This window comes from Sceloporus occidentalis, unplaced genomic scaffold, assembly GCF_023333645.1.
Source record: "Sceloporus occidentalis isolate IW3139 unplaced genomic scaffold, rSceOcc1.0.p SCAF_8, whole genome shotgun sequence".
Classification (NCBI taxonomy): domain Eukaryota; kingdom Metazoa; phylum Chordata; class Lepidosauria; order Squamata; family Phrynosomatidae; genus Sceloporus; species Sceloporus occidentalis.
In genome coordinates, this window is record NW_028316988.1 from 33,121,510 (window position 1) to 33,133,671 (window position 12,162).

General features: G+C 50.6%; 1 protein-coding gene across 4 annotated transcripts in view; it reads left to right on the forward strand.

Annotated features, from left to right (window-relative positions):
* Positions 1-12,162, forward strand: part of LOC149308607 (diacylglycerol kinase delta-like) — a 45,402-nt gene that overhangs the window by 12,017 nt on the left and 21,223 nt on the right. For 3 of the 4 annotated variants that reach the window (XR_016282168.1, XM_089536102.1, XM_089536100.1), the window contains exons 2-5: positions 8,254-8,364; positions 9,065-9,145; positions 10,987-11,091; positions 11,817-11,949. Coding sequence is in view for 3 of the 4 variants with exons in the window: in XM_089536102.1 (XP_089392228.1) it covers positions 8,254-8,364; positions 9,065-9,145; positions 10,987-11,091; positions 11,817-11,949 (430 nt within the window). In the remaining variant the exon portion in view is untranslated. Of the gene's footprint in view, positions 1-4,232; positions 4,253-8,253; positions 8,365-9,064; positions 9,146-10,986; positions 11,092-11,816; positions 11,950-12,162 lie in introns of those variants that run through there. The other variant, XM_089536103.1, reaches the window with a different exon arrangement.

Consider the following 12,162-nt stretch of genomic DNA (forward strand, 5'->3'; position numbering starts at 1 on the left):
TTAATTGGCTTTTGGACTAAATTTTTTCCCCCTACTGCTTTAAATTTTAAATTGTTTGAAATGATTTTATGTCCTTGGATACAGGCAGGATATAAATATTTTAATGCAATGGGGAAAGTATATATGCTGCTCCCTTTCCTTGTGCGTTCAGTTGAGTCCTGCTAAACTGGGTTCCCCTGGGTTTTAATTACAAGCTCATATAGAGCAGGGTTTGTTGTTGTTGTGTGCCTTCAAGTCATTTGTGACTTATGGTGACCCTAAGACAAACCTATAATGGAGCTTTCCTGGCAAGGGTTGTTCAGAGGCAGCTTGCCATTGCCATCCTCTGAGGCTGAGAGAGTGTGACTTATTGCCCAAGGCCACCAAGTGGGTTTCATGGCTGAGTGGGGATTCGAACCCTGGTTTCCAGAGTTGTCTTCCAATGTTCAAACCACTACGCCATGCTGCCTCTCTTAGAGCAGGGTAGGCTCCCCCAATGTGGCACACACAGCCCAAATGTGTTGGGCTACAACTCCCATCATGCTTGGTGGGGACGATGGGACTGTTGTTGCCCAGCAAAGCTGGGGTCTGTTGGGGGAAGGTTGCAGGAGGGCTATGGGGTTCTGTCAAAGGCGTGATGGGAAAAAGTTGGGTCTTGGAGAAAGGGGTCCAAGAGGCGGAGGGGTCTCCTTTGCTGACTCCCTTCAGCATGGCCATGGCTTCCTCTCTTTCGCCACGAACCTCCTTCTGCCCCCTTTGCAGCCAAATGGGTGCTGGCGTTTTCTCAAACCACAGCAAGTCCCAGCCAGCCCCAAATCTCTGAGCTCACTTCCTCTCCACCCCACAAGCCCAGCGCACTTGCTTCCAGCCAGGCCAGCCCCAGGGGCTTATTTTTAGCTCTTCCGCCCCGATAAGATCACACCCTTCCACCTCTCTTCTCTTTCTTTGCTGCCTGAAAGTGTTGTGAATGACTCAGCCGTGTGGCCGCCTGTGTGGCCCACAAGTCGAGGGCCTGGTTTCTGGGCTCACCTCTTGCTGCCCTTAGGTCTGGGAGGGTCCCTGGGGGTCATCCAGCCCCATTCTGCCAATGCAGAAGCACCGCTGTCTCTGAAGCACCGCTGGAAGTGGCCACTTAGCCTGTAAAACTATGCAGTGAAGGCAAACCCACCATCTTCCATGGCCTTCTGTGCCACCATCAAACTGTTCTTGCCATCATGAGGTTCTTCCTAAGGCCGGAATCTCCTTCCCTGTCCTTTGAACCCATTGCTTTGGGTCCTAAACTCTGGAGCAGCAGAAAGCAAGTTCACTCCATGTTGCAAGTGGTTAGTCCCTGGATGGAAGACTGCCAGTCAATGCCAGGCGCCGAGTGTTCCTCTTTGCCAGAGGAAATCCTATGAAAAATTCATAGGACCATCATAAGTCAGTAGGAGACTTGAAGGTGCTGTGCACCCACGGCATGGATTGCCTTGTCTTTGGCATTCAATAATAGGAGAGCCCGTGTGATGGGTTTGAATGTCAGACTAGGGGTCTGGAGACCAGGGTTTGGTCCCAGCTCAGCCATATAAACCCACTGGGTGCCCTTAGATAGAGCACACTTTCTCGGAGGAAGGCCCTGGTGACAAACCTTGCCAAGGAAATCCTATTATACGTTTGCCATAGGATCGCTGTAAGTCAGAAACAACTTGAAGACACACAGCAGCAATGCTTTCAATGATATCTCTTTATCCTTGAGGATCTTATCTATTTCTTTCATCGCTGCCCTTCCAAGTCCTGTCCTTTTTCTGCTTTCTTGCCTGCATTTTGATTCATGACTGAGCCAAGGCAGAGGAAGTCTTTGACTCTTTCGGTGTCTTCAGCAACAACTCCCCCCCCCCTTGAAAAAAATGGCATAAAGAGCTTTTGCATGGACTGTGATCGCTAAAATAAAGCACAAAGACCTGATGCAAAATCTATTTATGCAAAAATATTTTTTGTACAGCATTTTGGAGATCCAGCATCATAGAATTGTAGAGTTGGAAGAGACTCCCAAGAAGGGCCATCTAGTCCAACCTCCTTCTGCCATGCAGGAACTCTCACTCAGAGCATCCCCATTGACAGATGGCCATCCAGCCTCTGTTTAGAGACCTCTGAAGGAGACTCCACCAAAATCTCCAAGGAAGGAGTGTGTTCCTCTGTTGAACAGCCCTTACTGTCAGGAAGGTCCTAGTGTTGAAGTGCAATCTCTTCTCCTGGAGCTTGCATCCGTTGCTCCATTGTCTCCTGTTCTCTGGAGCAGCAGAAAACAAGCTTGCTTCAACCTCAATGTGACATCCCTTCAAATACTTAAACAAGGCTTCATTTCACCTCTTAACCTTCTTTTCTCCAGGTTAAACATCCCCAGCTTCCTAAGTCCTTCCTCATAGGGCATGGTTTCCAGACCCTTCACCATTTTAGTCTCCCTCCTTTGGACACATGGCTCCAGTTTCTCCACATCCTTTTTAAATTGTGGGGCCCAGAACTGGACACAATATTCCAGGTGGGGCCTGACCAAAGCAGAATAGAGTGGCACTATGACTTCCCTTGATCTAGACCCTATACTTCTATTGATAGAGCAAATCCTTCTTGATGCACAATGACCCTTTGGACAGAACAGGTGGCTTTTTTTGGGGGTAGAAGAAGTTGCTTCCTATTGAGGCAGACACTTGGGGGTCCATCCAACCCAGTTGTGGCAGCTCTGACTGGCAGCTGCGATGGCTCTCTGGGATTCCCAATGGGATTCCCTCTTTGCCTCACCTGAGATCCCAGGTATAGCCCCTCCAGGTGGTCTCTCATCAAAGTCCTAACCATGCCCAGCCCTGCTTAGTGGCTGAAATGAGGCCAAGTCAAGCATATTCAGGTTATCCTGAGCATAGGATACTGCCCTTATACTCAGACCTTGGGGCACAGTGTTGCCCACTTTGGCAGATTTCAGACAGAATGTAGCCATGAACCCCCACAGGAGACCCATAAGATCCCAGAGCTGGAAGAGAGACCCAAAGGGCAACCCAGTCCAACCCCATTCTGCCATGCTGGGAGTCCCTGCTGGTCTGCCAGCGCTTCCGCACCTCTTGCTTGAGAAGACTGAAGCACCAGCTGCAGCAGGAGGGAGTTGGCAACCCCAACAGCCCCAGCCAGCAGAGCACCGGGGAAGGACTTTGGGACCTGTAGTCCAACAATATCTGGGTGGAGGGCCACTGTTTCCCTCTTCCTCCTCCTGCTGAGAGAGGAAGAAGACCCAACCCCCCCGACTTCTGGAGCTTGACTTTATCATTTTGCAAGACTGGTCTGGTGAAAGGAGGGAGCAGGCCTTGCAGAGCAGAAGTGGAAATTGCAGCCACGTTTCCTGAGTCACGCCACCAAAGGAGAAGACAGGGCCACAAGTGCCGCTTTCGAAGCCCTTGAGAAGCCTCTCTTCCTCTGCAAGGAGGAGAGATGGAAAAGTTATCATACACCCATGTGCACACCCTTAACCCTAAAGAGCAGTAGCCCTGCCAGAAAATGGAATTAGAGCTCCAGAGCAGTTGGGGACTTGGTTGGTGAACAGCCCCCTTTGCCCACCGAGAGCAAAGGCCAAAGGCCAAAGCGAGAGAGGGGCTCTCTGTGCATTTAATGCATGCTTTGCATGCTGCCAGGAGAGAGAAAGAAAGGCAGGCAGGCAGGCTGCTGGGCCTTTTAAAGCGCAGCATCACACACATGGCTGGGATGGGCTGAGACATGCTCAGCTTCATGCGCTTCAGGTGGAAAATCCGCTCAAAATGTCATGGGTTTTAAAGAAACTGAGTCAAAATGTGATTTCGGAGCCTTGGCATTTTAACTTGGAAGAAGAGGCAGCCGGGGCTCTTCTCCTTTCTGCCCCCAGCATCCCTTCAGCGTTTGGATGGGAGAGAGGGGGATGCCCGAAGGCGAGTGTTTTGGGGGGCAGAGGGGTCACCCCCAATGGAGGCCACGGGAGCCTCTTTCCTCCTTGGCCCCGCCCCTCCCCTTGGCCCCGCCCCCCACGTGGAGAAGGCTCCCTTTCTTCCTCCTCCGCCCGCCGCGCCCTCGCCTCGCCTCGCCTGCTAGGGCTACATTTGCCGAGGAAGAGGAAGCGGAGGCCGACCCCGAGAAGGAGCCGCCCGAGGCTGAGGCTGAGGCTGAGGGGGAGGGAGACCCCGACGGAGCCGGGATGCGGCGCCTGGGGGGCCCTGCTGGGCTTTTCCTCTGCTGCCGGAGCGACCACCGCCGAGGGGCACCTTCGAGCCCTGGCCCCAGAGGGGTGCGTAGCGGGGGGTCTGGAACGGGGGCATGGGACCCACCCTTGGCCTCTCTTGGCCCACGCGGGAGGGAGAGGAGTTGGGACCCTGGAAGGACGGGGGGCGTCGGAGAAACAGGTGTCCTCCTCTTCTTCCCGGACTCTGGGAGGGGAGGCCTCCTGCGCCCCCCGCTTTCCTCGGCGCCTCTCGGGGCTCCGGGCCCCGCCCCCTGGACTCACCTGCGCCGCCAGGTAGGCCCCGATTTGCATGCGGGCCTCCCATTGGCTGCGGGGAACCCCCTCGGCCCGCCCCCTCCGGCAAGGAACGCCCCCCTAAAGCTCTGCCAGCCAAGGGACCCCCCCCCCTTTGGGAGGGGAAGGGCCTGGGGAGGGCAGCTCCCAGAATCCCCCTCCAGGGGCCAAGGGCTCTTTCCAAAAGTGGTGTTGCCCTTGTTGTTGTTGTTGTTGTTGTTGTTGTCTGCTTTCAAGTCGTTCCCAGATGTCAAGAAAAGGCTGGCCCTGGTTGGTGGGCTTCCAAGACAGAGCCAAGTTAACCTGGAAAAGCAGCATGCTAAGGGGGTTCTGGGTGCAAATCGGCCCCAACGAAGTAAGCAGAGCAGTTTGGAGAGGGATCTTGCGGCACCTTTGAGGCTCACGGAAAGAAAGAAGTTGGCAGCAGGAGCTTTCCTAGATTTCACTCTACTTCTGAGATGCATTAATAATAATAATATCCAGAGAGACCTTGTAGCCCCTTTGAGGCTCACAGAAAGAAAGCAGTTGGCAGCGTGGGCTTTTCTAGTCTTAGGCCAAATGCATCTGAGAAAGTAGATCGAACTCTGGGGAAGCTCCTGCTGCCAACTTCTTTCTTTCTGTGAGCCTTAAAGGGGCTACAAGGTCTGCAGATGATGATGATGATGATGATGATGATCATTATTGCATCTAAATGTATCTGAGGATCTAGACTGAATCATCATCATCATCATCATCTGTAAAAGATCTTGTAGCACCTTTGAGACTAACTGAAAGAAGTCTGTCCATTCCACAGTCGATGGAAAGCTCTTCAGGTAAAAACGTTGTTCCTAATATTAAGCGGAATCCCTTTTGGGCTCATTTGAACCCGTTGCATTGGGTTCTTGTCTGTGGAGCAGCAGGGAACAAGGTGGCTCCTTCTGCTTCAGATCTCTCAAGGTGGCTGTGTGAACCTGTGTCCTTTTCTTAAGCCATTTCCAGGGAAGGAAGGCGCTGGCCATTTGCAGGGAGTCCATATGAACATGACCCACTGCCAATGGGATGCTCTGGGCCCCTGAAAGTGATGGGCGGCTGACAGGCAGGGCAGCAAGGGGCTCCTCCTCGGAGGGTGGCTGGACCTCTCCTGCCCCACGTCCATCCATCGGGGTGCCCTTTGGCCACAGCAACGCAGGGTCCAGAGCTCATGGCCGGCTGAACATGTGTCCAGTCCATTGGCATTTGAGGCCATCGTCATCCAGGGCTTAATTGCCAGAGACAGCTCAGATTGTCATTTGCATCTTATTTAAATAGCAGGCAGATAGTGCAGAATGGCAGGGAGTTCAAGGAGCAGCGCGTATGTTGGGCAAACAAGCCCTGATCCTTTGCAAATACTCCTCTCAGCTGAGCAAACAGGAGCAAGGAAGGAAGGAAGGAAGGAAGGAAGGAAGGAGGCACATTGCCTTTGGAGGCAGCAAAGGAAGCCCCTGGGACTGTCTATGGGAGGGGGCTTCCCATTGTTTGGGGGGGCAGCAACTGAGCGCATGAGGAGGAGCATGGCAGCACCCTGCCCCACGGAAGGACAAGGCAACAACTTGTCTAGGTGGGGCTTTTGGGTGGGGGGTAAGGTGAAGGGGCTGGGGGAACGGGATGCTTTTTTGGGAGGGCACTTTCTTCTATTGGTCCCCTGCCCTGAGACCTTCCAATGTAGGGCAGCGTTGAACGGCATACATAAGCAATGCTTTGGATTGCATCTGAGGAAGGAGATGGAAGCCTAGGAAAACTGCTGCAGCCTACTGCTTTCTTTCGCTTAGTCTCAAAGGGGCTACAAGATCTCTCTACTATTATTATTATTATTATTATTATTATTATTGCATCTAAATGCATCTGACGAAGTAGACTAAAGTGTAGGAAAGCTCCTGCTGCCAACTTCTTTCTTTCGCTTAGTCTCAAAGGTGTTGCAAGATCTCTCCACGTTCCTAATGCTTTGGGTTGCAACGCCAGTGTGTCCGGTGGCACGGTTTCTGGAACTTTCTGAGAGTTTTAGTCCAAAAAATTAACTTTTTCTGACTTGAAAAACATGGCACCGGGGGAAGGAGTTAAGAAATAGCCCCCTCCCAAAAAATCAGACTAAGGCTTCATTTTTTGGAGGGTGGGGAGCGTGATATAAGTTAATATCATTGAAAAGAAAGCAGCCTTGCAAGGTAGGCCAGTGGCATGATCTCCGAATTGCACAGGTGAGCAAAGGAGTGGCAGGTGTGGAAATGGCCACCAGCGCATTGAGCACTGAAGCAAGACTTGGGACTCTTTGCTACCTTTAGTTTCCTCTGGTCTCCCTTCCTTCCTCGCAGCCACCTTGCTGCCAAAGGCTTCCTGCCAAGGGGTGCAAGTGCGAGTCGATCCTCCTCTTCTGCTCCCCTTCCTTCGGGGCACAGCCCTCTCTCTCTCTGGCTGAGGATCCTCTGGCTTCCTTCCACCTCTTGGATGATCAGGTTTTTCTGGTTGCTGCTGCCTGTGCAATTTCCCTTGCGCTCTCGAGGCTGCTTCGCCAATAAAAGACATGTACCTTTGCCCTCCTTTCCCAGGTCTAAGGCCAAAGTCCTAGTGCCTTTTGGAGTCTAGGGGGGTGGGAAGGAGAGCTTTTGGGGAGAGGTTTGGGGTTATCAGAGGAGTCCTGATGTTTCTGCTACTTTGCATCAGGAGGGGATCAAGGAAAGAGCGGATGCTGTAGCATGCAACACCTCAAGGGCCCACAACGCCAAGGCAGAGTACACAAAAACGCAGGTAACCTTTTGCAGGACATTGGGAGAGGACAAGTGTGTCTGTTTGAAGATTGCCCTCCTTGCTCCTCTTTTCTCCTCTGAAAACCTCAACTCCTCCCTGGGTTCTTCATCCCTGGATGTGTTTCACACTGCTTTGCAAACTAGGTTTTCCCATTCTTTTTTTGCAGTACATTTTCCCATTCTTTCCCTCAGTTAGAGCTAAGCTTTCATTAGACAGATATCTCCAAAAGGCATTAAAACTGTCCAAGGGAGTCACAAAGATTCCCTGTTGTTCTTGCTGTTGCTGTTGTGTCCCATTAGGTCAGCTTAGGATGGCTCTATGAATGGGAGACCTCCAATGGGCCTGGCATTGCTAATCTTTACAAAGGATGGGGAGTATCTTTTCTTTCAGAGTTTTGCTGTTGTGTGCTGCCATCAGGCCATTCACAACTTATGGCAACCCAAAGGCAAAGCTGTCGCAGGGTTTTTCTGGGGCTGAGAATGTGTGACTCTCCCAAAGTCACCCAGTGCATTTCCATGGCTGAGCGAGGGTTCGAATCCTGGTCTGCAGAGTCAGAATACAGCACTCATGCTGGCTCTCTCTCCAACAATTTACTACTTCCTTGTTAAGTAATCAGACGTCGTGAAGTTTTCCTTTTCTAGCCTAATTTCTCTTTATCCCATGAGCACCAGCTTCTTACTACCATTTGATTCGTGAACGTGGAAGTACCTGTTCGTATTAGAAACATATTTTAATTATTTTGAATTTAAAGAAAGCACAAGCGAGTAAGAATTATGCTTCTCATTTTAAAAAAGGGTGGCATATATATTTATATAGTATACCCCATTTGAGGGTACGAATGTGATCACAATCCAGTGTTTTGCATCTCTGTAGGGTAGGACTGTCATGCAACTCAGTATCTGGTACATCTGCTGGGTCAATGGATACTGTGCCTGGGTTTGGAGGGTTATTAGGAACAGGAACCAGGTATGAAAGTCCTTTGTATGAAATTAACTTCCCCCTTGATTTCTCTGCAGAAAAGTGTGAAGGAAGGACTCCTATTGAAGCAGACCAGCTCCTTCCAGAGGTGGAAGAGGAGGTACTTTAAGCTCCGAGGACGGACCCTATACTATGCCAAGGACTCCAAGGTAAGGCTTGCTTCTGGTCCTGGGTGGACCATTGGAGAGGGCTTGGGAAATGTTGGGGAATGCTGCTTATATTATAGGGCTGCAGCCTTGGATGAAGCCCCTGCTGCAGCTACTAAAGTCCTCCTTTTCTTTGTGAATTGCTCTTTCTATGTGGCAATGAACGCCCTACTTTTGGGTGAACTTGGGCAACCAGGTTTAGATGGAAAGCATTAGGCCAAGGAGAGAGCCAGGCAGCTCAAACATGCCTCAAGTCTTGCAGGAACATGGATGCTCTTGAAATCTGGGCTGACAATGGAGAGAAATATGCCACAAAGCCTCCCTTGCCTCCTCTCCCTTGCCAGAAATTGCAGATACAGTAGGCCCTTGGTATCCTTGGCTGCGGTTTGGTTCCAGGACCCCTCCTCCCATTAAATATAATGGCATAGAAAAGTGGCAAAATCAAGGTTTGCTTTTTGGAATGTATATTCTTTTGGAATATTTCCAAGCCGAGGATGATGGAACAGGTGGATTAAAAGACCTGTAGATACGGAGGGCCAACTGTAGTTGGGTTCCACCCATTTTCTCAATCTGCGTAACATTCCAGGTGAAATGTTGAAACTTTAAAATATCTCTCAAAAAGGGAAAGAAGGAGATCCAGGCAGCTGGCATCAGGAAGGTGCACAGACTGGGTTTGCCACTTTCTCCCCCATTCTTCTTCCAGTCCCTGATCTTCGATGAGGTGGACTTGTCCGATGCCAGCGTGGCAGAAACCAGCACCAAGAACATCAACAACAGCTTTACGGTAAGCAGGCCGCTAGAAACAGACTGCTCTCCCAGTGATGCGTCATGAGTCTCTTGGTGGACGGACTTTGGTCCAGCGTTTCCAGCCGCCTGCCTTGGCCTCTGTCCCTTGGTTCAGAGAGCTCCGCTGGCTCAGCCAAAACTGTCCTGATGGAGGGAGCAAATATTGCAATGACGCAGAGATCAGGAGCGAAAGGAACCTGCTTCCGCGCATGGAAGGTCCCAAGTTCAGTCCCTGACAGATGATAATGATGGAGAGCTGATGCTGGTCGGAGTAGGCAGCTCTATGGAGAAAAGATCTGGCTTTGTCTCAGGTACAGGATCTCAACTTTGGGTCCTCCAGATGTTTTGCACTTCAACTCCCAGAAATCCCAGCTTGCACAGGCAATGCATATGGATTTGGAGAGCTGAAGTCCAAAATATCTGGAGGACAAAGAAGTGAGAACCACCGGAGTGTAAGGCAGCTTCCTACGGTTGTCCCATTTGGCTTGATGTGGAGACAGTGAGAGTTCTCCCCCGCACAACACACATGCATAGACATCCATGCGCACATCATCCCTCATCAAACTGGAGCTCCAGGGTCCCCAGCGAAAGGAACATTCAGGGCAGGCTGTTCTTCTTCAACGAGACTTAATTGATTTGTGGAATTTACTGCCACTAATTTTGCTCTTAGCCCATATCTTCGAGGTCAGACATTTTAGGGGGATGCATTGTTAGTCATCATGGTGACATAGCAAAACACAGAAGAGTCATACCCTTTAGCTTTCCTGATTTGTCAGGGATGGTCCCAATGGATCCTAGGATTTCAGCTAGTTTTAAAACATCCCAGTTTCTGTCGTCTTTCCTTCCCTCTCAGCTCACCTCAATTGCTGTAAACAGGGTTCATACTTCCAAAGTAGTTTGCATTCACTTAACCAAGTGTGGAGTAGGAAGGGGCCGGATCTTGCCCTTCCCTGTCATAATAGGCAAAAGCAAACTGCTGCAGCCTCATCTTTCCAGCTTGTGCCTCCTTCCTTATGAATATCTTTTGGCATCCTGGCCATAGTCTGATATTGCTTGGACACAGTGTCCTGGACTTTATCCATGAAATGTTGAAGGGCATGCAAAATCAAAAATGCACATTTCAGTAAAAACCCTTGTCAGGCCAACCAAGAGATGCAAAGCACATTACACTCAATGGCTTCTTCATCAGACAAACATGTTAGAAATCACAGGGGAGAAGAAAAGTGAAGGTGTTGGAGCCACGGTCCTGTGTCCTTTTGAGATGTTTGCTTCAGGTGGTCTTAAGGGAGGTGGTCTTGGATGCAAGAGCAGACCTCAGCCCTTTTTGGCTGAATGGGGACTGAGGACAAGGGCAGAAAAGGCCAAGCGATAGCATTTCCGTCTCCTTTGGCAACCACAAAATTGACTTCCTTGGAGAGGTAGGCTGTCTGTGTCCCAAGCGATGCTCCAAACTGCTTTGTAGGTAGAATACAGAGAGATTCTCAAGAACCTTTGCACTCTCACATCTGGAGATAGGTTTAGGGTCTGTAACAGATCAAACCTGCCAGATTCAGGTGGTTTTACCTTTGCTGGAGTGAATCCTGTTGCATTGGGTCTCTCCAGTTCAGGCTAATTGGAGGGTCTTCAAATATTCCTGGTTCAGATGGAGTCTGGTGGTGGGCTGGGGTTGACCATAAACAAGAGGGTCCTCCGTGGCTCCTCTTTGCCTTTGGGCTTCCAAGTGGCAACTGCTTGTGTCCAGCAAAGGGAGCAGGGTGCGGAGCATCTTTAAAGACCCTCTTTGGGTCTCCTCCTTGCAAGATGGATCTTCTGATCTTCTCTTCCTCCTACTCCTTTTAGGTGATCACACCTTTCCGGAAACTCATCCTGTGCGCAGAGAACCGGAAGGAGATGGAAGACTGGATCGGGGCCCTGAAGTCTGTCCAGAAATGGGAAATCAATGAGGTGACAGAAGGGGAGAGAGCAGATGGGGGTTGGTTTTGCCCTTGGATGCTTTTGATCCTGAAAGGAGAGACTTGTCTCAAAGTGCCAGAAAAGGATGCTTATTAGCTAAAGAGCATACCAGGTTTCACCTGAAACACAGCAGCTATATTGAGCTGATATAGATAATTTTTCAGCAGCTTGAGAGAGGTCCCCCTTTTCTCTCAGGGAGGTGTTCTCTAGTGTTTTGTGGGGCCCTGGTTTATGCAATGTTCCATGAGAACAGGCTGGAGATCAACAACTGGAGACTTTGGGGTTACATCTGGCCCAAGAAGAGTACCTATATCCCCCTTTTCCCAGCTGCTAATCTGGGGAGATGCCTTTAACCCATAGATGGGACATAGCTTCCTGGGTCCAGTTAGGGAATGGTTGCGCCAACCCAGCCCTGGAACTTGGAGGGGTCCCTATGCTACCCACCTCCCCACTCTGAAAAGAACTGAGCAGCCCTGCTCCTGAATCCAGGGGGGTCTATTTCAGCACTGGAAGTGACTCTGAACCCCACTGATGCCTAAAACAAGGGACCATGTGCAGCCCATGGGCCATATTCTTAGATCAGACAGAGGAGGGTTGCCCTCTTAGGAGCCACTTGGCCCAAGGAGGGATGTCCTTTCCTATGAAGCCCAAGTGGACCCTGCCCAGTCCGCCCTCTTCCCTTCCAGCCCCTAACATGGCTCCGATGTTTCTTCCAGGCCTCCCAGTTCAACATGGAGCACTTTTCCGGGATGCACAACTGGTACGCCTGCTCCCATGCCCGCCCTACTTTTTGCAACGTCTGCCGCGAAGCCCTTTCTGGCGTCACGTCCCACGGACTCTCCTGCGAAGGTGACCGGTGCCTCCATTTCCTTGCAAATGGGCCTCCTTCTCCCCACGGATGGCCAGGCGTAGGAAAGGGCTTGCTACTTATTTAAGTGTACATGCACAGAGTTTGTCACAAATTGTTTTTGCCTCATCTGCTGTTTAGGGATTAATATGATTTGGTCCCAATTAAATTATTCTGTAGAGGTTTTGAACTGTTTATATTGTTTTTAATTATAG